The sequence below is a fragment of the Glycine soja genome, chromosome 17, assembly GCF_004193775.1.
Source record: "Glycine soja cultivar W05 chromosome 17, ASM419377v2, whole genome shotgun sequence".
Classification (NCBI taxonomy): domain Eukaryota; kingdom Viridiplantae; phylum Streptophyta; class Magnoliopsida; order Fabales; family Fabaceae; genus Glycine; species Glycine soja.
In genome coordinates, this window is record NC_041018.1 from 857208 (window position 1) to 883486 (window position 26279).

A 26279-nucleotide genomic window follows, 5' to 3' on the forward strand; every position below is an offset into this window, starting at 1 on the left:
TATTTTTCTCTGCTAATGCTAATCATATCAATGATTGTTACCCTTTTTATACCCGCTGACTCTGATCGTCATCACAATCTCTTTAATCTTTTTTTATTTTTTATCATTCATTCGGATTTTTATTCTTTTCTCAAATTTCGCATTCAGATATCGTGCCACATTTATTCCGTTTCTCATTTCTGAACACCACATAGACACATCACACATTTGATGAGCTATCTATCAATTTTCCAGCTTCAACAACTTTCGTGATCAGGTTCGTTTCGTTCATTTGTGTTTTTATGTTTCGTGTATGAATGAATTTTGAAATTCTGCCCTCTCTCTCTTTATTTTGATTTCTGTGCCATTCACGATAATTCCCAAGTTCTTTTCGTTATTCTTCATTTCGTTTTGTTTTCCTACGCATGCAATTGGAATTCTGTTTTGTTTCATGTTTTCGGAGTAACCGATGTTGTTGGGTTGACTCGGGTCAACTCAGTCAGGTTGACTTTAAACATTCACTGGAGAAAGGTTTTTCCCCCCCCTTCTGAAAGCGTATATTCAGTTCTTTCTGAAATTCATAACGGGATAGATTTTATTGAATTTGTTGCCTTATTGTTTTCGTGACTGGTTATCGATTTTGACATATCTAAAGAAACTGCTTTCCTTACCGATGATTCATCATTGCCACCGGATTATATTGTGGTTTTACAGAAAGATGCTTGAGTGTGGCTGTGTATCTTTGATTCTCAGTTTCCTATGCTGTGCTTATGAATGTGGTAGTAAACTTGTTCTGGCTCTATGTATAGGTATAGGAATTGATGTTCTATACTGGCAATAGGTTTTGCTCAGACTCTATAAAAGATTGGCATGGTGCTTAAATGAATGGTAATCTGTGTTGAGTTTTTTGGAATTATTTGAGTGTATTTCCATGTTCATTCTGCAGTAAAAATGGAGGTTGCAGTCCCCAGACAACAACAGTAAAAAAATCAGCACAATGAGGATATGATAGAGTTCTCAAGATACTCAAAACATTCCGGAACTGTCCAGAGGAAAGCTGACAAAATCCCTGAGTATGGTCACAAGAAACAAGAACTAAAAGGGGAAGAAACTATGAGATGTTTAAAGAAAATTAATGCAGTAAGATTGGAAGCTAGGGTTACACAAGGAGAACAAATAAATCAGCTTGCTAAGGACAAGATCTTAAAATGCTCGAAAGATTTTGGAACTACAAAGACGAAAAAGGTTGAAGAAATTTATAAGTGTGATAATACAAAATCGAAGTCATGCAAGAAAGGACATGAGACACAGAAGCTTACTGTCTCAAACAAGAAAAGGAAATTTGAAGATGATCTCTTGAATGACGATTTTGAAGATGAAGAAATGCTCATTCTTTTAAAGTCAAGGACCAGGAGAAGAAGAATGAATAATGTTATGGTGAGTGGTGACCATTTTTCTCTCTGCATATTTCTTGCACTGATCTTTCAGATTTTTTTAATAGGTGGAATATTTTATCATATTTCAATGATGCTTATCTAATTGTCTGAACAGGATGTTGGACAAAATCCCCGAAAATGTCATCAATGCATGAAAAAGGAGAGAACATTTTTTGTGCCTTGTACTAAATGCCCAAAAATGTACTGTATGCGATGTGTCAATAAATAGTATGTCACTTTACATCTAATGAATCAATTCTGCTTGTTTGTGTAGTTTATGAATTGTCATTACAAAATAGAGCTGTTTGTGAAATTTTGCACACAGTTACCCTGATATGTCAGTAGAAGAAATTGCTTCAAGTTGTCCATTTTGCCGGAAAAATTGCAATTGCAATGCTTGCTTGTGTTCAAAAGGAATGATTAAGGTTTGATTTGTTCTCATGCCTACCCCTAAATAAATTTCTGTAATGAAACAAAAATGTCATATATTAGAATTATATCTGCTCTATAAACCTCAAATTCTTTTTATATTTTAGACAGCTAACAGGGATATCAGCGATTATGAAAAAGCTCAGTATCTGCAATATATGATTAAATTACTCCTACCGTTTTTTGAACAAATTTGTCATGAACAAAGTCAAGAGGAGCAGATTGAAGCTAAATTACTAGGTTTAAATCTCCATCTTTAAGTTTTTCATTATTACATTGAATGAATTACCAACAATAAACTCTTCTGTCAGGAAAATCTTCTTTTGAGATTGAGATACACCAAAGTCTTTGTGGCGATGGTGAACGTGTCTATTGGTAAGCATCCTCTTACTTGAGATACTATCATGATTCTTTACATGTGCTGTAATATCTTTGTTTTAAATTTTTGGTCTTGGAGCAGTGACCATTGTGCTACTTCAATTATTGACCTTCATAGAAGCTGCCCCAACTGTTCCTATGAACTCTGCCTTAGTTGTTGCCAAGAAATACGTGATGGAAGCATTACACCCCGGGCTGAGCTGAAGTTCCCATATGTAAATAGGGGCTATGATTATATGCATGGTGGGGACCCTCTACCTGTGCCTTGTGATTTAGAGACATCAGAAGGTCATATTGAGCCGTCTACTGTGTGGAAGGCTAAGAGTGATGGAAGCATTAGTTGTGCGCCAAAGGAGTTGGGGGGTTGCGGTAGTGCTGTATTGGAGCTGAGATGCATCTTCCCAGATGGGTGGATATCTGACTTGGAAACCAAAGCTTGCAATATGCTGAAATTATGGGAAATTAAACACACCACTCTTCAGCAAAAAGCAGCAAGTTCAAGCTACACCTTTTTGAGAAAGGAAGCTATTAAAGAAGGCATAAATGACAATAACATATACTGTCCAGACTCAAGTAGCACTAAAAATGAAGGGCTGTTGCTTTTCCAAAAGCATTGGGCTAATGGTGAACCAATTATAGTTCGTGATGTCCTTAAACAGGGAACAGGACTGAGCTGGGAGCCAATGGTAATGTGGCGAGCATTATGTGAAAATATGGTTTCAGAAATCAGTTCAAAAATGTCAGAAGTGAAAGCCATTGATTGCCTAGCTAATTGTGAGGTTTGGTCTCACTGTCCCATTTGGTCTAATTAGAGCATTATGTCTCTAAATTTATAGTGTTTAACTTTTTCCAAATCCCTCATCTGTTGTGGATTGGCTGTGATCTCTAATTTTTTTAAGAATGCGGAAGTAATGCTTTAATACCTACTTTTCTCATTATAAGAAAGATAACTAACTTTTAGTACAGTATGTATAAAGCATGTCATATTGACTACACTACTGTAATACACCACATCCATTGCCATCATGCCTTATTCTTTGTTCTTTAGATTCCTCATCTTCTGGAGCTACAACTTCCATCTTCCAAAATCCAAGTGTAACATTTTTAGGTTGTATCTCTGGCAACATACTAGAATTATATAAACATTCACCCTTCTAAACCTATGCAGGTAGAAATTGATACTCACACATTCTTTAAAGGTTATACAGAGGGAAGAACATACAGAGATCTCTGGCCAGAGATGCTCAAGCTAAAAGACTGGCCCCCCTCCGATAAATTTGAAGATCTTTTGCCCCGCCATTGTGATGAGTTTATTCGCTCCTTGCCATTTCAAGAGTACAGCGATCCTCGGACTGGAATTCTCAATCTTGCTGTGAAGTTGCCAGCCCACGTCCTGAAACCTGACATGGGTCCAAAAACATATATTGCATATGGGATTAAAGAAGAGCTTGGTAGAGGAGACTCTGTAACAAAGCTTCATTGTGATATGTCAGATGCGGTAAGCATCAATCTTCGTTAGGCTGTAATTTCATTGCTTAAGAAGTGGTCGGCCAATTCTCTTTCATTTGAATATTTTACACACATACACATGGGCATACTCAATCTTCTTTTATGAGAACTCACATTTTGGTTTCCCATTTTGCAATTGGATTGGAAACTTAGTTTCAATAATCTTTCTATTTGCTTGTTTGTAGATGACGACCATTTCTTAAGGTGTAGAAATTTTTGCTTTATATGCTATTTTACTTTCCCTAGTCTAAAGGGATATTTTCATATGGTTTGAATTTTAGTTTTTTAATGTGTAACTATATTGTAAGGTGGCATAATATAAGAAATTGGTAAAGAGTTAAGAGAATAGGATGACCTTTCTGTTACTCTAATTTGAATGAGATGGCCTGGAATGTGAAAATATATTATTCTTAAAAAGAATAAATAAGTGTGCACGTGATGTGCATTTGAGGTGTATATGTGCTTTTTGGTTTAGAAACTTTTTAATATCATGTGTTTCAAATGGAAGTATATTGGCTTCTTCTAATTTCTTGTTTGGTAATTGTTATAGGTGAATATTTTGACCCATACAGCTGAGGTGATATTAACTGATGAGCAGCACTTTACTATATCAAAGTTGAAAGAAGCACACAGGGCACAAAATGAGAGAGAACAGTGTGCCCAAGAGAGGGTTGCTGACCACCTGGAGGATCGACCTTACAAAGACAACAAAGAACATATAGAAAATAAGGAAGTTCTTGAAGCCAAAAGCATGAAGAAACAACCTATTGAAATTGATGGAAACATCTTTCCAAATAATGTGCTTGAGAGGTACACTTCTCCTGCTACAGAGAATGAATCAATGGAAACTGGTAGTGCCCTATGGGATATCTTTCAGAGAGAGGATTCTGAAAAGTTAGAAACATATCTTAGAAAACACTCAAAAGAATTTAGACATACTTACTGTTCTCCAGTTGAACAGGTATTAAAATATTAATAATTTTCATTTCTTCTTTCCTTACTTTTTATGCCAAATGCTCAAATAAAATTCTTTGTTTATTAGGTTGTACATCCAATTCATGACCAATGTTTTTATTTGACATGGGAACATAAGAAGAAGCTGAAGGAGGAGCTTGGTTAGTACATGGAAATTGAATAGAATTGCTTGCTCTGTGTCTGTAATTAGTTATTTTTTTGCCAATCTTGACTTTTAGGTGTAGAGCCATGGACTTTTGAACAGAAACTTGGGGAGGCAGTATTTATTCCTGCTGGATGTCCACATCAAGTCAGGAATCTCAAGGTAAAATATCTCTTGACACATTCAATTAACTTCATCAAATCATTTGATTGTTTCTGTTCCTCTAATCACCATAACCCCAAAACCTTGCAGTCATGCACAAAAGTTGCTGTAGACTTTGTGTCCCCAGAAAATATCCATGAGTGTCTGCGTTTAACTAAAGAGTTCCGCCAGCTTCCCAAGAACCACAAGGCTAGAGAAGATAAGCTGGAGGTGATTTGCTTCTAAATTATATTTCCTTCTGCCTCTTTATGATGTCAGCTTCAAAATAAGTAACAGGATTATATGGTGACGTGTTTTATCCTTGACGGAACAGATAAAGAAGATGATAGTTTATGCCGTTGATCAAGCTGTCAAAGACTTAAAAGATTTACTGAAGTGTTCTTGATTGGCTTGCAGAAAGCTCATTTTGCCGTGGTTGATGATACACTAGATTTCTGTGAATATAAACAGTGTCCAGATAGAAAATTGTGAAGTCTGAATGTTTATTGTAGGATTAGAGTCCGGATAGAAAATTGTGAAGTAGGAATCTTTATTGGAAGATCAGAGGCACTCATAATTGAGTGTTTTCCATTTTGGTATTAACATAGTGATTTAATTGTTAATACTTACATTTTAGACAACAGTTTCAGAAAGTTCTGTAAACAGATAACGGCCACAAGAATTAATGAAAATATTGTATTCATGGCCAAAGAAAATACAAAGACTGACATTTTTTTCCTTGGAAAGATACAAGACTGAAGATACAGCTTATGAAAGAGATTGAGACCGTGCATTTGAATATAGAAATAAGTAGTAATCTGATCTGCAAATCGACTGCTTTCCGTGTTAAACCATTTATTTTGCAACCTTGGTGGTTATAATTGGGTATTTTGAAACCTCCTTTAATTATGATAAAAAATGGCCTAAATACCAAAAAGGATCCACTGGGAATGTAGGCATACTAGTGCTGGTTTAGGCCAACATCCAAATAATAAATAAATGGCTTAAATGCAATTTTGGTTAATCAATCTTAAATGTGAGTGAAAATTATTGGCTATTCTTGTCCTAAATGTGAGTGAAAATCAATCTTATCGTTCAGGTTTAGATGAAATACCCAGAGGATAATGTTATCAAATTATCATAGCTGCTTCCAATTTGTTATGAAGTTTGCGAAATGTAGTAGTGTTGCTATGATTTGCACAGGATGAGGTATAGAACAAATCACCTCAAGCTTATCTTCTCTGGCCTTGTGTTTCTTGGGAAGTTGGCGGAACTCATTAGTTAAACGCAGACACTCATGAATATTTTCTGGGAACGTAAAGTCTAAAGCAACTTTTGTGCATGACTGCAAGGTTTGACATATGGTGATTAAAGCAACAGAAGCAATAAAACGATTTGAGAAAATTAATTGTATGTGTTAGTTTTATGTTGAGATTCCTGACGATGTGGGCAACCAGGAATAAATACATTACATGTTTCTACACCTAAAAGTCAAGATTCGCATAAATAACTAATTACAGGCGCCGAGCAAGCTATTGTATGCAATTTCTATGTACTAACTACTAATCAAACTAAGGTCGAAGAATGTGCTTACCTGAAAGGCCCCTTAATCGATATATATTTTTATTGAAAAAATTTAAGTGATTTAGGTTTCGAGAATTCATTAAGGTTAATACATGTCTAAGGCTTAACCTTTGTTGGTCCTTTGTCCATAATAAAAATCTTAATCTAACATTGAGGTGAACGTTAAATTCATTGCTTGCAATCTTGATCTAAATTCATTAAAAAAAAAAGAGAAAAACTTATTATTTATTTTGTGGTTAAGGTTTCTCAACATGAAAAGTTGTAAATATAAGCTATTTAAGCACTAGGTAAGAGTTAAACCCATCAATGATTCATTCATATCATAAACTCAAATACTCCAAACAATTATCATTATAATTAAAATGATATAATATTAAATTCTATATTCAACACAAAAAAAAACTAAAATTAATCTAAGAGTTATGTAATACTAATTAAAAAAAAACCTTCAATCCCACTTGAATAAAATTAATTTATTAGAGACAAAAAATATTATAACAAAATAACAATCCTAATCAAAATAAAAATACACACAAAAACAATAATAGGTCAATATACAATCTTAAACTGCTCACTAATAACAAAAAATCATAAGACTTGAATAATCCATATCACTTAAATGTTTTTTAAAGCTCCAACGATTAAGCTTTTATTGGATTTGCCAACATGTAAAAAATGACATAAAGGACAAATAGTTTCTCCAACACAATAATTTAAGAGAGTGAGAAAAAAAATTGTACCAAAATATAGATAATAAAACAAGGAATGTTCACATAAAGTTTTAGCCCCACATTCAAAGAGTATATAATTTCAAATCTCATATATCTAAGCTTTGAGAATAGAAGTGGTTCATTTGTTTGTGTTTTGACGATTTCATTTAAAAAAAGTAGTCCTTAAATAAATGAACCTGAGTTACTCTCAAATTAATTATTATAAAATATTACATGGAATGTTTTTTTTTTCTTTTAAAAAAATACAAAAAAAAATCTAAAAATGATATTTAAAATAATTTTGGTCTAATAACCATCCAAAAATCCAAGATAATCATACGTGTTTGCATGTGCTAAGCTCGCACGTGAACATCAAACAAGATCAAAACCAAAAGTTATTGAGACAAAAGTGATTTAATTCTTGGCTTGAAAATGAAATCATAATTAATTATAGATACCACCTTACCTTAAAATGGATCAACATGGTGGGAGGAAGATTAATTGGATGTCAAATTGAAACCCAAATACCTAGTTAAAAAAATCCAAATCAAATCTTTCTTTGATTTGGTAAAAGATCATGTAATAATTCTCTCAAAATAGGTTGTCATTTGTTGCAATTTTTTAGGATAGGGTGTATAGTGATTGTTAGGGGAAGCCTTAAGTTAATTTTGTAAAAAATATGAAAATGGTAGAGGAAAAACAAATCAAAGAAGTGTTCTTGGATCTAAAAAAATTCAACATGGTGTTTTTCATGCATTGTGATAAAACTTGCTTTTCCATTATGATTGAGGTTAGATGGTAAGAAATATAACTATCAACCAATTTTGTGATCAATGTATAAAATAGTAGGGTTTTGGGATCTCAAATAAATAAAGGTTCGTTCTTAGTTTGATGGGTTCAAATTGATCATAAGATGTTATGTAAGAATTAGATATAATATGTGCATCAATCAAGACTTTTATATCAAATGATATTTTTTTTTGCAAAAAGAATGTTGGATCTTAGGACATAGTGACACATGATTTGTGTTCATATCACATAAATTTAATCAAATAAGATTTAAGAATGTATGTACCTGGAAGAATTCTTAGTCTATGTCTGCAGCTTGATCAAACATTGAAAGGAATCTTGATTCATGCTTGCAATCTTGATCTAAACCCATAAAGAAAACAATGAGAGAAAAATAGTTTTTGTCCAGTGGTGGCTAGGGTTTTTTCTCTCATAAAGTTGTGCATACAAAATTGTTTAATGAGATAACAATTTTATAGCTATAAAATGAGAGCAAGGAGTATCCATTTGGATCTTGGATGTTGCTTCTTGCAATCCCACTATTGATTTCTGCTGCGCCCCCATTCACATCATAAGCCCAATGTCATCGTGTGTACAGTGATGGGCCCAATTGGGAAGAGAAGAAGAAAGAGCGTGGTTTTTTTGAGCGCCATCTTCATTCTTGAATGTTGACGTTATCCCCCTTTCTCTCCATTTATCTTCTTCATTCTACTCCAAATGCTACACACTCACCTTCTCTTCCCTTCACCACACTCCCATGCATCACCATTTCTATTCCCATCTAGAACCAATGCCCTTCGCTCTCGAACATTCCCCGCCACTTCCATAAGAGGAGATTCTTCTTCTCTCAGGTTCCGCAGCCATGGCTGCAGAATCCGAAACTCGGCGGAGAATGACGTCGTCAGCGAAACGGAGCATAGTAAGCTACCGGTCACTAGGGCGTATCCTTTCCACGAAATCGAGCCCAAGTGACAGCGTTTTTGGGAGTACAATCGCACTTTCCGAACCCCCGATGACGATATCGACACGTCGAAACCTAAATACTACGTTCTCGACATGTTCCCTTATCCTAGGTTTTTGAATTCTAGTTACTTAGCGCTTGCAGTTTCTGGTTCTCTTGAATTGCAATGAGAATATTATATCCATAATAATAGCTTATTTTTGCAGTGGAGCTGGGCTTCACGTTGGCCATCCACTGGGATATACTGCCACAGACATTCTTGCTAGATACAAACGCATGCAGGGATATAATGTGTTGCATCCGATGAGGTGGGATGCTTTTGGATTGCCAGCAGAACAATATGCTATTGAGGTTTCTCACTTCTAAACTCTGACTTGTGTGTGTTTCTGATATTCTCGAGGTTCTGTTGTAATTTCCATTTTTTGGGGGGCTTTATTAATATGCTGCCATGTGTTTCAGACAGGAACTCACCCAAAGCTCAATACGGTGAGGAACATCAATCGCTTTCGCACTCAGGTAAACTGATGATGAAATACTTTTACTCTAACGAACGCCAGCAATGCTTTTCTTAAATTATTATATGATTTGAAATACTTTAAACGCACTTTACACTGTCGTCCAACCATGTATTGCCATGTATGATAAGATTATTAACTTTTCTAATAACTTCTTTAAAAATCATACATATGATGATTTTATTAGTAGTTTTATTAGGATATGTTGTTCACCAGAAAACAGAAACGGCTTGATTGGATGCTTGTTAGTTGTTTTTTGGGCTGAATGCTGAAGATCAGTATTTTCATGATTTTATTTTTATAGTCATCATCTCTAGTCTTAAAATTGCATGTTTTCCCTTCATGTTATGTCTTCTTACGTCTTTGCAGTTAAAATCATTAGGATTTTCATATGACAGGGATCGCGAAATCTCTACCATAGAACCTGACTATTACAAATAGACTCAATGGATCTTTCTACAACTTTTTAAAAGAGGATTGGCATATCAGGTTAAGTATATGATAACAACTTAGAAGTTTTTGCTTAGTTTATTTAAATCCTCACTATTGAAGATCCTATGGTATTCCTATAAAAAAAAACCAGGCCGAAGTTCCAGTTAATTGGTGCCCTGCACTTGGCACTGTGTTGGCCATTGAGGAGGTGATTGATGGTGTCAGTGAATGGGGCGGCCATCCTGTAATAAGAAAGGTAGTGGTTTATTTATGTCTTTCTTTCACAATTTAACTTTTTGGGTGGTTTTCCTCTCACTATTTTGAACGGTTTCATAATCTTTACAGTGTCATTGTTTATTACCAAGCAGCCAGTGAGGCAATGGATGCTTAAGATTATTGCATATGCTGACTGTCTTCTTGAGGACTTAGATGACCTTGACTGGCCCGAAAGTGTAAAAGAAATGCAGAGAAATTGGATAGGGAGGTCAGAAGGGGCAGAGATGGAATTTTGCATTCTTGATAGTGATGTAAAGGAGAGAGACAAAAAAATTATTGTGTATACTGCAAGACCTGATACGATCTTTGGTGCAACGTATTTATCTATTCATTTTTCTAATATATTCAATAAATTTTACAAATATGATGAATCACTCTTGAAAGACACTCTTTATCTTTTTCCTATTTGCTTTGTTTGTGTTCAGCTACCTAGTCATGGCACCAGAGCATCCCTTGTTGTCATCATTGGTTTCCATTGCCCAGAGCAAACATGTAATTACTATGTTTCATTGCCTAATTTATTGAAAGTATTTTAATCAAGGGTGATAAGGAGATGGTTATTCTTGGGGCTTTTTTTAATCACAGGTCGAGGATTATGTAGACTTTGCCTCAAGGAAGAGTGACCTTGAGAGGACTGAACTTCAAAAGACAAAGACTGGCGGGACTGAACTCCAATTCGCTGGGTTGTAATGCCAGATGATAAGAGTGTCAAGTCTGGAAAGGCTTTTTCAGGCATTATTGTAAATTCATCAAATACACTGGCGGGGCTTGACATTAATAGCTTGTCTAGCAAAGAAGCTGCTCTAAAAGTCATTGAGTGGGCAGGGAAAAGTGGAAATGGAAAGAGGAAGGTTCATATCTCAAATTAGAACCATTTTTTTTTACTAAAATTTTGTTCTTCATAGTTTGTATAAGATTAATATAAAATACAATACATTTTTCATCCTTAAGGTGAACTACAAGTTAAGGGACTGGCTTTTTGCTCGGCAACGTTACTGGGGTGAACCTATCCCTGTCATCTTCATGGATGATAATGGTGAGACTGTCCCACTGTGTGACACTGAACTGCCCCTTACTCTACCTGAATTGAATGATTTTTGTCCCTCTGGAACAGGGGAGCCTCCTCTGTCTAAGGCAGTGTCTTGGGTAATTTTATGCCAATAAATGCTTTTCTTTCTTCTTCTTACCTTGTTATCAATATATCTTGGCAATTACATACTAGGATAGCATCATTTGGCATTGGCAATCATGTATAAAAATCTTGAAGTTAAAATTTTCCATAGATAAAATGTAGGTCTTGATTTGGCTGGTCCAATGGACATTGAAATAGGTTGGAATTGTTTGGTTATGCTATTGGGATCAGCCTTTTGGTTCATACTTGACCATTAAATAGGGAGTAAGACCCAAATAATTTTGTGATTCCCAATCATTTCAGACAATAGTAAAATGAGTTTGAAAGTGTATGTTGTTAGCATTTTTCTACTTAAATAATTTTGAGTTTTCTGTTATTGTTTTCTTAGCTTGTCTTTTGCTCCCATTTTAATACTCTTTTTATTTCTTGGCTTGTTCACTGTTTTAGGTGAAGGCCACAGATAGCTTATCTGGAAGACCAGCTACTCGTGAAACAAATACCATGCCACAGTGGGCTGGTTCATGCTGGTAAGGCACTGAGGTTTCAAGTAGTATTAGATTTGTTAAGCACTAAGCATTGCTTTGGTTGCCAAGTTTTAGTAGTCTTGATTCAGGATTTTTATGCATTAGATACAGATGAAAAATTAAAGGCTTAAATATGTTTTTGATCCCTAATAGATTTTCGAATTTTATTTTTAGTCCCTAATACTTTTTTTAACCTTTTGGCTCCTAATATTTTTTATTTATTTTGTTTTTGGTTCCAAATGTGCTAACTAAATCACTTTCTTTCACCTTTCAAAGCGCTATCTAAACAAATTTAGGGATCAAAAACAAAATAAAAAAATTATTAAGGTCCAAAAAGTTTTAAAAAATTATTAGGCACCAAAAAAATTTGAAAAATTATCAGGATTATAAACATATTTAAGCCTAAATTAAATTATATTCATATGCATATCTCCCATTTTCTTCATCCTGCCCAGGTACTATTTGAGATTTATGGACCCACATAATTCCAAGGAATTGGTTGATAAGACAAAAGAAAGGTATGGCTTCCGCTAATTTTGTCTTTGTTTTTCATTAACTATCATTTTCTGCTTGTTTCTTATATTTTGCTTTCACTACTTCTAAATGATTTGATTTCCCAGCTTTAAAATTGTTATTCTCCTGCAGGTATTGGAGCCCTGTTGATGTGTATGTTGGGGGTGCTGAGCATGCAGTTCTCCATTTACTGTATGCTAGGTTCTGGCACAAGGTCTGTATTTTATGTCAGTCACAGTGTGGGACATGTTGATTTGTGATTTTCTTCACTCTAAGCCATTTGAATTTAACCTTCATGTCATGTGGAACAACTATGTCTTTGTCAATCTTTTTCCATAATTATTATCTGTGATTACTGGTACAAATTTAGTTTGATGAGTCTCGAAATTCAAAAGCACTTGTGTTCTTCAGGTTGCCGCAAAGTTAGCATTCTAGATGCAACTTATGTTGGTCCCTTTGTTTGTGTTAGACATGCCAATATTGCACCAAATATTGGCTTTGATTTTATTTTTTTAAAATGAACTATAATTTACATTATAAATTGATGTAGAATGACAAGCTACCCATAATTATATTACTGTTGTTTGTAAAATACAATAAGACCGTCATATTGTAATTAATGTATTTATAAAAGAAAATCAGATAGTCCTTCTAGAAGTTAAATAAGGAATTGATGCCATGGTTAAGTGTTGGCAAAAGGATTGGGAAATCCACCAATTTGGGATTGAAATGAAATAAGGCTTCAAATACCCTTTAACATATTGTCAGTGTTGCTGCAGCATTTGTGCAGATTTAATTTGAGTTTTGTATCTCAGGTTCTCTATGACATTGGTGTTGTATCCACCAAGGAGCCCTTCCAATATGTCATAAACCAGGGGATTATTCTTGGAGAGGTAATTTCAATTCTTTCTGCTTGAAAATTAGGAGGAAAAATAACTGTCACAAGTTTCTAATTGCTTGAGTTGCAGGTTCAATATATGGCTTGTAGAGATCAAGATGGAAATCTGATATCTGCTGATTCAACTGGCATGTTGAATGATCATAAACTAGAAATAATTCCTGTGGAAAAGGTTTCTCAATTAAGTTTTCACTTTTCAATTCTCAATGCATTAGTTAATTACCAGAGATAAGGTATTGGGCCCAAGTTTTCTTTTCTCTTGACAAACATTTGTTCTCTTTTACCTTGAGCATAGGTCATGAAATCTGGGGATTCTTTTGTCCTGAAAGAACATCCTGACATACGTTTAATTGCCCGTGCCCACAAAATGAGTACAAGTAGTGGAAATGTTGTTAATCCAGATGATGTTGTCTCTGAGTATGGTGCAGATTCTCTTCGATTATACAAAATGTTCATGGGACCATTGAGGTAGGTTTGAACCACAAACCTTATTGCTAATGACATTGTAGTGATTGTCCCTTAATCAAAATTGCTTTCTATGTAGTATGTTTTTTTCACTTTTATTGCTTTCATTTCTTTGGGTGGGTTGGGGGAGAGGGTGATACTATGAAGTTGTGGATCTTGTTCTGATATGGACTTTAACTTCAGATCACGCTATTCCTTGATTTTTTTAATTCCAGAGACTCGAAAAAAACTTGGAGGCTCATTGTTGGTTCACCTTTGTCTGATGGCACATTTAAGGATAGAACTGTATCAGTTGATGAGGAGCCTACTATAGAACAACTTCGTTGTCATCATAAATGCATTGCTAAGGTCAATATCTCGAATTTTAATCATAGTTTTTGTTGTTTCATTATTGTGGCATTATATAATTTGCATATTTGAGACAATTGAACTAAGGATTTAATTTCAGTATTCAGGTAACAGAGGAAATTGAGGGCACACGGTTCAACACTGGAATTTCTGCAATGATGGAGTTCCTTAATGTGACATATAAATGTTTTAAATTTATATGATTCTAGCAACACTGGAATTTCTGCAATGTTTGATATGCTGGATTTTAAGCAGGAGTAGAAAAGAAAAATTACCTGATGACAATAATACCCTTATGTTGAAGTTAATGGTGGTGGTATGGTGTTTGATATACTGGCAATGGTATAAGCAGCATGCCAATTGGTAGTGGTGGCTGTAGCAATGGTTGCAGGCCTGTGGCAGTGAATGTATGGTTCCAGGAATGGCCTGAAAATTTGAAATGGCCATTCCTTCCAATTTGTATTGAATGATGTTATTTTGAGGGAATGACTGATTCCTTTTAGTAGTTACTATTGTAAACAGTTGCAGCTCATTTACATTTCATTTCCATTCCTTTGAACATGATTCTAGCAAACCAAATGTCACTTTTAAGATTTGGGGCATAGGAATTGTTTGATAGAAACTAAATAAATTGTTTATATAAACTCTTCCCACAAATGGAAAAAAACTTTGAAACCCAGACCTATTTAGAGCGACTATGTCTACAAGTTTCTCTGGATCTATTTATAGAAAACTAGTCTTTCCAGTCAGTAACCATAACACAAGGATCTTAATTTTAGCTTTTACAAAATTCCTGTAAAAGAGCTGCTAGAATAGCATTGCCTAGAAGGTCTAGTCTGGTGCTAATTAGTTTAGTAGATTATAATAAAGTACAAAATTTGGATATTATTTATGTGCTTGGCTGCCTGCAATGATAAGCAATATCCTTTGTGATGGTACAGGGCATTCCTTTATGAAGTGTATTGTTTGTACGCAACATATCAATATCCTTTTTCTTTATACCTCTGTTTCTCATTTTCTTTTGTCATTAATAAGCGGTGAAATTCCCCCACTCACTGTTACAGACAATCAGTATAATCTATAATTTTCTTGGCATATATTTTCAGTGGGATAAACATCCAAGATCGGTTATTGAGGCATTTGCTTTGCTGCTTTCACCATATGCGCCACATATGGCTGAGGAGCTATGGTCTTGGCTAGGGCACACAAAATCATTAGCCTACGAGCCTTTCCCTAAGGTATGAATTTGGTTCAATATCAAATCATTCCTATTCTTTCATAGCCTGTCAAGTTGTGTTCATTTATTTTCAATTTCTTTAATGAAAACATAGTATCCCCAATGGCCTAAAACAGATATTTCACACCCTTGTAATATTGTTCCATAGATATTTCAGGCTCTTATACCTTACAAGAGTATAACTTTAAAATTATTTACGTCAAAGGTACATAGTTACAAGCTTAAATAGGAATCTACCCTATGGGGGGACTTATTATTTTAAAAAAATGCATAAGTATATAATTGTTTTACTTGTTATTTCAGTTTTCTTGTATAAACTTCTAAGCTATTTTTAAAATTTTAAGATTATAAATGTTTTAAATTTATTCTGTTTCTTAATTTTAATCATGATCAACTATTACTTAAAGTGAAAGCATTTTTTAAATAAATTTAATCTTTTCCTACAATCATAAGCTAGAAGTTTAAAAATGTTATTAAAAAACATCAAATTTACTCCAAAGATAATTAGAGAAGCAATTTGTTGCAAAAATCATATATTTCATTACTTTACACATCATTAAAAAAAAGTCACTTCCTGTAAGTTGTGGCTGTGTTATGACAAGCTGAAAGTCAAAGCACTAAAAAAATCACTTGCTGTAAGTTCACAAAACTACTTAATACCTGGACTGTGAAGATCCATGGCTTTGATACTTAAGTGGAACAAAACTTTGTATTTTTCAGAGGGAAATGTTATACAGATTGAGTGTTAATCATGTGGAGTGAGTGGCATATTATACATAAACAATGATCGAGTTTGGAATATGTTGTAATTTCAGGCAAATCCTGCTTACCTGAAGGATTCCACAGTAGTCCTTCCAGTTCAGATTAATGGCAAGACAAGAGGTACCATCCAGGTTGAAGAAAACATGTACAGAAGAGGATGCTTTTGTACTAGCATCTAGGGATGAAAAACTATCCAAGTATTTGCATGGTCAATCTGTCAAAAAAAGAATTTATGTTCCTGGCAAGATTTTGAACATTGTTTTGGGCCGCAAAAACATTAAGGTTGGTGTACAGTAGCTGCTTTCACTCTTGCGTCCATTTCTACTGGAAGCAACTGTCAACCGTTAAATTTATGCTGTGCCTGGTCAACTTGGCAATGACCCTGTATCCGCTTCAAAACTAAAGCATATGTAAAGAGGTGCATATATAACTAGCCAAGTATTCACCTCTTATGACTGTTAATTTATACTCCGCTTTAAGAGGTGCATATATAACTTAATAGAAGAGAGGCGGCGAGGCTTTCCAGCTTGCTTTCATCATTTCATGCTCGATGCCTAACCAATTTATTTAAAACACCATCACATAAACAGAGTGCATTTTACCACTTATAATGGTTGTATTTTATTTACTGTAGTACACTGTATCTGGTTATGGAATATGGACCATCTTGTTGTTTATAATGGTGATTCTGTTTTTTTATGGTGCCATTTTATAATTTTGAGTTAGAACAGTGAATAAATTCTTGCCTTTTATTTTACATTTTTTTTTCATTTTTCACTTTACACGTGTCATTTACTTTTTGAAGGAGTCGAAGTCCAAAAAAGTTACATTAGGGGAATATAACAATCAGAAGATATAAAAATATCATTGTTCTTAAAATATCATGTTTGGATTCCAATGAAAATAAATCCGTGCGACCAACACCTCTAATTTAAGTGCCTTTTCAGATATTAGAAATTGTGGGGGACACTGCTCTTAAGTTTGAAGCTTTGTCACAAGCGTGACGCTTTTCTTTTCCCTTACAAGCTAGATGGGAGATGTTGATATAAAGCGCAAGCCAACAGAGTCAGGGACATAGCATAACATAGGTACTAATGTAGATATCTTAATGGAACGTAAATTTGAAGGACCTTTCGCTTCCTTGCACTTGGAATTTATTTTTGGTAGCAACATGCATCTTGTTTTTTTTAATGAAACGAAGACAATGCTAGGACAAGAAGGTTGTTATGATCTCAACTAGGTTAACACCACTTTCATCATAAGAAAAATGGTCATATATTAATTAAATCTTTTAGGATTTACACTACTAGAGGAGGCCATATGAATTGGATAAACCTTGTGCACAGAACATTGACTCCATTTGCATTAGTTTACCTGGTTGCATTGCCTTCGGACATCACCCTGCACATCTGTGAGAACATTGGTAGAAGAAAGTTTAAGAAATGCAGATGAGAAAGCCTTGAAGAAGTAGTTCTGATCCATAGCAAACCGCATGACAAAGGGTGCTGTTCGAGGATCTCTAGAAATGCTGGAGTCAATACCAAACAAGCCTCTCCCCATCATAATGTCTCGGTAATACTGGTTGTCAAATATAACTGGGGTCATGTCATTAGGCACAAATGTGAAGTTTGTCAAAGGAATCTCAGTTGGGCATGCTAGTCTTAGAGAGGCTTCAAACCCAAAATCCATCTTGTCTCCTAGCTGTGGATCATACAATCTACCAACAATGTTGAAGCAGTGTCCAATCCCTAGTGTATGTGCACCTACCAATAGTTACAATCAATAACCAATAGTTAACAGTTTTAAACACCTTCTTTAAGGCTGACATGCATTAGCATTACCTAAAATGGATACAGACTCTTCAATGTTCATTCCTTTAGACATGAAAATCGATATAAATTCATCAACCGTTATTGTTGGTGAAGGAAGCTTAGCATCAGCCTCATGGAAACTACAAGTTCTGGAATCTTTTCTTCCAAGTGGGATCTCAATATGAGGTCCTCCAGAGAATGACACTGATTCCTTAGCAGCTAATACAATAATATCTGCACAAGAAACCTGGCCCGGACATTCTTCTTCTAATATTGACTTAATGTAGCTGATCGTTTCCCGCTTTCTGATACCAAAGTTCCTTGAAGATTTCATTTCAGAGCTGTGACTGTGAGCTAGGTAGTTGGAATCCAACAGAATTGAGGCATCACATCCTTGCATGAAAATAAACACAACAACAACAACAACAACAAGTGAGGCTTTTGTATAAACCTTGAATGAAACAAGAACACTGTTTGTCTGTGAGGAACAAAGTAAGGGAAAGAAAGAGAGAAGCTAGAAACACATTAATTTACTTGAACTTGGCAGTCATGAAACATGAGCCTGAGAAATGCAGCTGGTGCAGTAGCATCTGTCAAGAATATGCCTAGCAACTCACTCTTGATTACGCTTTCCAAGTTTGGGCATGAAAACTTGTAGTAGTCGTATGAAAGTTGGTTTGCTTTTATGCGAAATGAAAGTGGCATTGCCATGACCACTGTGACCACCAGAATCCAAGGAAAAGATATTTCCATTTTTCCCTCCCTAGTACACACGAGTGTTAGTACGTAGTAGGAGTAGAAGCATGTGGTGGAAAATTTATATATTGATGTTTGCCCAACCGAGATTCCCCTCTAAGGGGCCGGGAGAAATTATCACTAGTACATAGCCCCGACTGTGGCCCTAATTAATCTCCACATTACATGTAATTGAGTATTCTTTTTCGTAAATTGCAAAAATTGGACTACATGACAAATAGAAATTGGTAAAAAGACCATAGAGGCTAGGTTTCAAACTATCTAATAATTTATCGGGAAAGAAGCGCGTTTGGTGAAGTACTATTAATTGAGTTGGCAGAAGTCCTCCCTATAAACCGTGTGCTCTTCTATTTACATTTCGGTAAGCAAAAGAGTAGTAGTACTAGTTATTCTGCATGCTTTTGATGGAAGTCAGTTGTAGTGGGAATGATACCATCATGCAAGAATGTTGAAGCACAGCTACAAGCGTAATTAGACAAGTATGAGTGGAGCTAGTATTCTATCATCACGTTTTTAGCCTTAAACTGTTTGAAAGTTTGTTTATTCGTCCCCTACTATTTTCCAAGTGAAGTTATATTGGTCCCCCACTTCACCTTTGAGCACCCAAATAAGAGTTGAGAAATGATTCGTTGTTCACTTCTCTTCCCTATTGGTTTTCTTCATTCCATGAAATCAAAATCACTAATTTCCTTTAATTCCCCACATATCATAAAAATTGTGGTGCTTTGTATTTTAAAAGGTCACTCCATAATCCCATGTCTTGTTCAGTTAATGAAAGGCTCGCATTTAGTTGGTTGTGGAAGAATAATCATAGGTCGTGTGAAGTGAAGTTATGGGGCGATGATTTGAATTAAGTAACCCTGTAGTCTGTAGAGACAACTGCACATGGCTTAAGTAGTTTGCCATAACAATGTAGACATAATATCTATCTTCCCCTGATAAGGTACTGCTTGTTACAGTAATAGTTGTATTGTCAACTGCTAATTAATTAATTGCTTTGGGAACGTAAGGTAAGGATCTCATCAACTAAAATATTACATACTTTTTCTGTCTTATTATAATTTTTTAAAAATAATTGTTATTTTAATTTTTTAATGTAACATTAATTATATTTTTTATAATATTAACGATGTATAACAAAATTTACAAATGATTCAACAATAACATAAGTTTAATTTTGTAAAAATATATCCTCTTTTATTTATTTAGTTTTTTTTTTACGTGTAAAGACGACTATTGTTTTGAATAAAGTGTATCGGTTAAAAAGTGAAATTTTCAGCCAAAGCAAATGAAGATTTTTAAATCTACATGAATTGAATGATGGGCAAAATGAATTGGTTGGGAATGGAGTATTTATGTTTCATTAAATTAATAGTTTCATTAAATTAATATGTCAAGCAATGACAAAAATGATTCAATAAATTTAATACTATTATCTCTTTCCCTCTAAAATGTTACTCCATCTCAATTCTCAGCGAACCTTCCACTGCTTTAATTACTTTTTCGCTCACGAATCTTAATTTTTTTTTTTTATATAATTTCATGTTAAATTTACTTTAGCTCTTACAGTATATTTTAATAAAAATCAATTAAACATGCCTAATTTTCGTTTAGTACTTCATAATTCTTACATTCGTTGAAAACTTTTTTAACATGAACAAAAAAAATATTGATTATACAAATGTAATACTAGTAATGGCATAATCACAAAATGTGACCTACATACCAGTTCATATGAGACACGTTAGATTTCTAACAAGAGGAACGAACTTGTACGCTTGCAATGAATCTTGTGTTATGGTTTAATGCTATTCCAGACCCAGACCCTGAAACATTAATGGTTTCCTTAGGTGCGAAGCTTTCATTTATTTATTTTTGTGGAATTTGTGTGTCAAGTTAATCAACTTATACTAAGTATCTGACGATGGTGTAGTGAAAATTAAATGTGACTCAACTATATGGGTGACCAAAGATTTAGGTAAACTAAAAGATTCAATCAATCCGAGGCAAATCGAAAAAAAAAATTGGGTTGGTTTAGGTATATGTTTGAGCACATGAAGTTCGACCCAAACCAACCTATACTATTTGTGCAATTCTATAATTTTATAATTTTTATATTGTGCAATTCTATAATTTTAACTCGAGACTTTTTATTTTATTTTATTATGATTTCTTGTTTTTTTTCCAGTATTTTTCTATTTTCATGTTATTTTAAGTATCAATTAAATTTTTTTTCTCTCAACTTTTTCAAATTTTTAATTTTTAGTCCTTTAAAAGTTTCTTAAAAAAATTAGTTCTCTATTAATTTTTTATCATAATTTTTACTTCCTTAATTTTTTCTCATTTTTAGTCTCATTTATTTTTACTGCTAAAAATTAGTCCTTGTTTTCTCCATTTTTAGTTCCTCACTTTTTATATATTTTGAACTAATTGTGAACAGTAAAAATAAATAAATGACTAAAAATAAACAATATTATTTTTGAGGGACTAAAAAATGCTCATAAAAAATTAATGAAACACTAAAAGTTGTGAAATAAATTTTGAGGAACCAGAAAGAAGTTGAAGAAGTAAAATCGTAATTAACCCTTGTTTTAATTTATAGTATCAACTACTCAACCCGAAAGTGATAGAATTGATTCGGTTCAAATTATTTAAATAATTTTGTCAAATTTAAACCAATCCAAATTGATTAACATTGAATCAAACTTACATTTAAAGATTCTCTAAACTTAATTGAACTAATTCCCATCCCAACCCTTCTCACATGGAGTCGAGAGACCAATGGACAGCTTGTTGCAACAAAAAAGCTCCACGATCAGTTATACAGTAATGTTATATGTTTTACAATATCTTGCTGCATGCATGTTGATCTTAATTTTTTACTACAATCATAGCTTAAGTCGCTTAGTTCTATTATCAAACAATTGATATTATATATAATTAATATGGTGTATGATTATATTCTCCATTAATGGAACAATAAAAGTTGTCTTTAGTTGTAAAAATAAAAATTCTTTTCAGTCATTTGTTCATGTTGCTCCACCACTTGCAATAACCCTCTACAAATGACTGAAAATAATTTTATTGTTCATTTTGCATTGATTTAAAAGAAATAATTTAAATTGTGACATTCTAGTATCAAACAATTCCTCTAACTAAAAAAAATATTAATTTAAAAAGTTCTTGAAATACTACCTTAGCCTGGATGTATAGATTATAGTTCATTTCAATCGTGACATTTGTATGTCCCAATATTCCAACATGTAAGCTAGCTAGAGTCACGTTTCTTCACTCTTGCTCTAGCATAGTTTCACCAACTTCCTTCTCTGTTCCACAATTCGCGGTGAATAATCACAGCATGATGCATTATCTGAGACTTGCATCTGTAAATTTCTAGCGGGACAACTACGACAGCCATAACTCCAAGAATAGCCACATAAACCCGTTTCAACGTTTCAGCGTGGAACCCTGCGAATGTGCTTGCTATAACTATTACAATTATGTCATACCCAAGAAGATGGTGACATATGTTCCAGCCCTTGCAATAGCCCGCTTCTTTATGTACTTGTATGAAGGTGTGCCAAGTATCTCATTGAAACAAAATGTTAATTAATATTAAGGCCTTAAATATTTGGACTCGGGCGTAGAGTAAAATTAAGATGGAATTAATGTCACACATACTCACTTGTACGATTATGAATGTGAAAGCAATGAATGATGCTGATAGTACTTTGTGTTTTAGATACCAAATGATTTGATGAGTTTTGAAGCACCAGCCACATGCACCACCCTATTGTGCCAAGAATATATCCCAGAGTCTGGCACGCTATGTGCCACTTGAACCATACATCACACAGAAAATTTCTCAAGTATCTTGCAATGATTACTCCAATGGGTAGCAAAGTGCCCCATCCTATGAGGATTAAAATCTCGTGAACCTAGAATATATATAATGATATATATGCTCAAACATGTCAATATATACATATCTTACAATCATGATTTAAAAATATGATGCATATATATGTTTGGTGTTAATAATTGACTTTACATTTTGGAAGTGGTGCCGAAGATCCCGGGTGAGAATATGATCTTTGTCTTTGTAAGATGTTACATTTACATCTGTTGTTTTATTAGCTGTTTCTGGCTTTTGCATAGACATACCATGCATTTGGACCTCCATTTCATTGATTTTGGTGTCAAGTTCCAAGAGAATTCTTCTTTCATTTTGAACTTGAGACAATTGGTTACTGCAGGAACTTTGGGCATTGATAGAATGGAAGGGAACAAATAAACCAAGAAGAAGAATTAGGCAACAGAGTGCCATGACATATATATTTCAATGTCAATGCGTCACTCTCAGAAAACCAAAGCAAATTAAAGTAATTGCGAGAGGCACGTTCACGTTCCTCAGGCAGAACATAGATACTGCTACAACCACAACAGAACACGTAAATTTATTATCCCCATGGATCTGATTTAATACAGGCTTCCTTATTTAGTTTCAAAGAAATGATATTTATGTTTAAGAGATGAAAAACAGGTATTAATGTTAAAAAGTTGCCAGCTGCATGCGATTGTCTAAGTGATATTTGGTTGCTGCGAATGTGTGCATGCTTTCCTTATCAAACTAAAAGGAAGAATATATGTTGCTTCAATAAAAGTTAACACAATTCAATCAATATTATTATTTATTCCTCTCTTAAGTTAGGAGACGCACAAAATGTCATGAATAATGTACTAACTGCTAACATAACCTTTCTTGAATGAAACGGTTTTCTGCATAACAGTGCCATGTTGCAATTGTGTGTGTGAATATTGATTAAATGCATTATTGAAAGGCAATTGAATGCGTCTATAACAAAATTAAGGAAAAAACTTATTGCTTGGTAATCTTATTTGCGTCTTTGACTCCCCTAACTTTGATCCTATTAAAACCTGCCAAATTTTGAATTAAAGGAAACTTGCGTTGTATTTGATTAATCATAGACACTAGCAGCTAAGAAATTTGACCAGAAGCCGTTGTGGGGTCGTGCTCTGCACTCCAAAGTTTGGTTTAGAAAAACGCGGGATTTGTAAGCATGATAAAATGAATTTTCCGTGGTCTACGACAGAAAATTCCTTTGTATAGGGTTAGACATTTTCCTAAAATTACAATTAAATATTTAAATATTTTGCACGCAGAGCACACAGACATATTCAAGATTAAAAGTTAGTTAATAATTTTATGACCACGTAAAAAAGTTGTGTACTTTTTGCTCTTAATGTTGATTATAATGATCTAAATTTATAATTTTTTTTATCCGTCTATGGGGGAGTTTGTTTAAGTTTTTTTTTTAAAAAAAATGCTTATTTTAATAAAATAAATATTTTTATGTGTTTATTTAATTTTTTTTGTTTTAAAAAATAAATTTTTATTTATTTTAAGAAGTAAATCCTATCGATAAGTATTTTTTATTCTAAAATTATTTATTTTAAATTTTAAACAAACTGGTCTTACATTTTGTTTATTCAATCAAACACTTTATTGCTGTTCTTTTTTTGTTTTTTTATCAGTCTTTACTTTTTATTTGGATGAATGGTTATAAAATTGATTTTGGTTAAAATTAATTTTTTTAAGTAATTTATCTTTGGATGTTAAAAACGATTTTGCTATAAAAAAATTTAACTCAAGATTTAATATATATATATATATATATATATATATATATATATATATATATATATATATATATAATAGCAAGTAAAAATTGTAAAAAATATTATACAAATATTTTTTTTTACTGAAATAGTTGCTAATTATTTTTGAACTTTTATTTTTATTTCTTACTATATATTTTGTTAAGCTATAAATATTTTAAAATGTAAAGAATAATGAAATGGTGCGTGAAAAAGTTGCACGTGTGTATATCAGCGGAATCACAAAACCCTACTACTATATATAGTATATACTATATACTTGGTTGCTCGTGCTACAGTAACGTGACGTAAGTGCATGTTCATCTTTATTTTATTGCCAAATGGCCAACTCTTAAATCCAATTCGTTCCATAAAATTGTCAAAATTGTACGTCTGCTAGCTGGAACCGAACGGTGGTACTGTAACGGTTTCTTGGTTTACGACTTTACGTACGTAGAATTATACAAGAATACTGTTTCTGATTAAGATTATACGACGGATATTATTAGGAACTAAACTAATGTTAATCTTTATCCTTAAGCAAAAACCAGAATAGTTCTTCCAATTGTATCCAATTTCAACTGATTAGTATGGACGAAGTTTGAAGTTGTTGCCAAACAAGCCTAACAAGTTTAGACCACACCGCATTAACTAATCAATACGTACAGGGACATTCTTTCATGAAAGCAATTTATGCAAAATATACTACCAACTCCATGAACCTACTCGTCTATAAATACTTCCACCATCTTTGTATATCGTGTCTATAAAAAAACATATATACACTCTTTAACTTCATTTGACTTCTTTTTATTTGTCAACAAATTAAAAAAAATAAAAATGAAGTCCTTGAAGACCCTCTTCCTTCTAGCCATGCTAATGGCTTTGGCCGTTTTTGTGTCTGGAATATCTCCCGGAAGTGGAGAACCAAAAGGGAAAATTAATCGATTCCTTTCTGACCGGGTGGTGCTGAAATGTGACAAATACCCAAAGGTATGTCACATTAAAGGAAGCGCAGGATCTGATTGCTGCAAGAATAAATGTGTCAACCTGTCCACAGATGTCTCCAATTGTGGGAAATGTGGAAAGAAATGTAGCTATGGTAAGATATGTTGCGAAGGTAAGTGCGTGAATCCCCGGACTAACGAGAAGCATTGTGGAAAATGTGGCAACAAGTGCAACTCTGAGAGTTCATGTATCTATGGGATGTGCAACTATGCGTAGTACATATATGAAATGGACGAGCATGTCTGTGTTACTTTTGGGGCCAATGCACGCAACAACATCTTTGTGTGATTAATAAAACAGCCATCACAACTTGATGAGTTCTGCTACTGTTGTTTTAAACTTTAACATTGCATTAATTGGTAGCTTGCTGTAATTTATGATATTACAATAATGTTTTAAATTCTTGTCATTGCATAAGCATAATTTGTAATTCATTGTTTATGGAATAAATAAAGAAAGCTTATTTGTTCAATTTAATTTCTTCATTCATTTGGGAGTACGTAGTAGCTTCTACAAATTATATTGAAAGTTTCATTACACGGTGCTGATTTTTATGTGAAAATTTTGAATCTACTTACCTTTTCCATTATGTTAACATGGAAAATGTTAATCCTAACATCACAAATTTGAGGTGGGATAGGTGTAAGAAAAAAAGAGATAGGAAAAAAAGAGAAAAAACAAAAGATATATATGTAAGTGATGCAGTGAGAAAAGAGCAAAACGATAGAAAGAAAAATAAAGTAAAAAAAAAAATGGAAAAATGTAAATTTATATATATAAAAAAAACCTTTTTAGAAATCTCTACAATTTTACTTATTATAAAAAATTGATATTTATTATTTAGATATTTTACTTAAAATAAAATTTGATCTGATTATACAATTATAAAA

The 26279-nt window shown here is 33.5% G+C and overlaps 2 protein-coding genes and 1 pseudogene across 4 annotated transcripts; 2 read left to right on the forward strand and 1 right to left on the reverse strand.

Moving 5' to 3' along the window:
• Positions 1-5792, forward strand: LOC114393753 (lysine-specific demethylase JMJ25-like). 2 transcript variants are annotated; one of them, XM_028355180.1, is made up of 13 exons: positions 1-256; positions 926-1416; positions 1531-1643; positions 1741-1840; positions 1952-2084; positions 2156-2219; positions 2305-3001; positions 3391-3720; positions 4282-4692; positions 4774-4846; positions 4925-5010; positions 5101-5220; positions 5324-5792. In XM_028355180.1, the coding sequence occupies exons 2-13, from the start codon at positions 985-987 to the stop codon at positions 5393-5395; spliced, it is 2631 nt and encodes an 876-aa protein (XP_028210981.1). In that variant the 5' UTR covers positions 1-256; positions 926-984; the 3' UTR covers positions 5396-5792. The 2 variants fall into 2 exon arrangements, with proteins under 2 accessions (XP_028210981.1, XP_028210982.1); XM_028355181.1 differs by lacking the exons at positions 1-256; positions 926-1416; positions 1531-1643 and having other exon boundaries at positions 1956-2084.
• A 2808-nt stretch (positions 5793-8600) lies between these two features.
• LOC114393754 lies at positions 8601-16834 on the forward strand (annotated as a pseudogene). The gene is made up of 18 exons (XR_003662597.1): positions 8601-9145; positions 9240-9384; positions 9493-9549; positions 9918-10037; positions 10132-10236; positions 10349-10572; positions 10682-10748; positions 10842-11107; positions 11208-11402; positions 11836-11915; positions 12368-12430; positions 12558-12639; positions 13241-13318; positions 13394-13495; positions 13619-13791; positions 14004-14136; positions 14244-15374; positions 16189-16834. The product of XR_003662597.1 is annotated as a leucine--tRNA ligase, chloroplastic/mitochondrial-like (transcript).
• Positions 16835-17253: 419 nt separating this feature from the next.
• Positions 17254-18881, reverse strand: LOC114393755 (peroxidase 29-like). Its single transcript, XM_028355183.1, has 3 exons — positions 18486-18881; positions 17977-18345; positions 17254-17898 (listed from the first exon to the last, which is right to left on the reverse strand). The coding sequence occupies exons 1-3, from the start codon at positions 18697-18699 to the stop codon at positions 17501-17503; spliced, it is 981 nt and encodes a 326-aa protein (XP_028210984.1). The 5' UTR covers positions 18700-18881; the 3' UTR covers positions 17254-17500.
• Positions 18882-26279: the final 7398 nt, after the last annotated feature.

What these genes read in the sequence shown, in the direction of transcription:
- LOC114393753 (XM_028355180.1), top strand. Translation starts at nt 985, where the DNA reads ATGATAGAGTTCTCAAGATACTCAAAACATTCCGGAACTGTCCAGAGG. An exon ending in GAAGAATGAATAATGTTATG is followed by an intron (nt 1,417 to 1,530) that starts GTGAGTGGTGAC and finishes TTGTCTGAACAG; the next exon opens with GATGTTGGACAAAATCCCCG. An exon ending in ATCAAGTCAGGAATCTCAAG is followed by an intron (nt 5,011 to 5,100) that starts GTAAAATATCTC and finishes AAAACCTTGCAG; the next exon opens with TCATGCACAAAAGTTGCTGT.
- LOC114393755 (XM_028355183.1), bottom strand. Translation starts at nt 18,699, where the DNA reads ATGGAAATATCTTTTCCTTGGATTCTGGTGGTCACAGTGGTCATGGCA. An exon ending in CATGTTTCATGACTGCCAAG is followed by an intron (nt 18,346 to 18,485) that starts TTCAAGTAAATT and finishes TGTTTATTTTCA; the next exon opens with TGCAAGGATGTGATGCCTCA. An exon ending in AGAGTCTGTATCCATTTTAG is followed by an intron (nt 17,899 to 17,976) that starts GTAATGCTAATG and finishes AACTATTGGTAG; the next exon opens with GTGCACATACACTAGGGATT.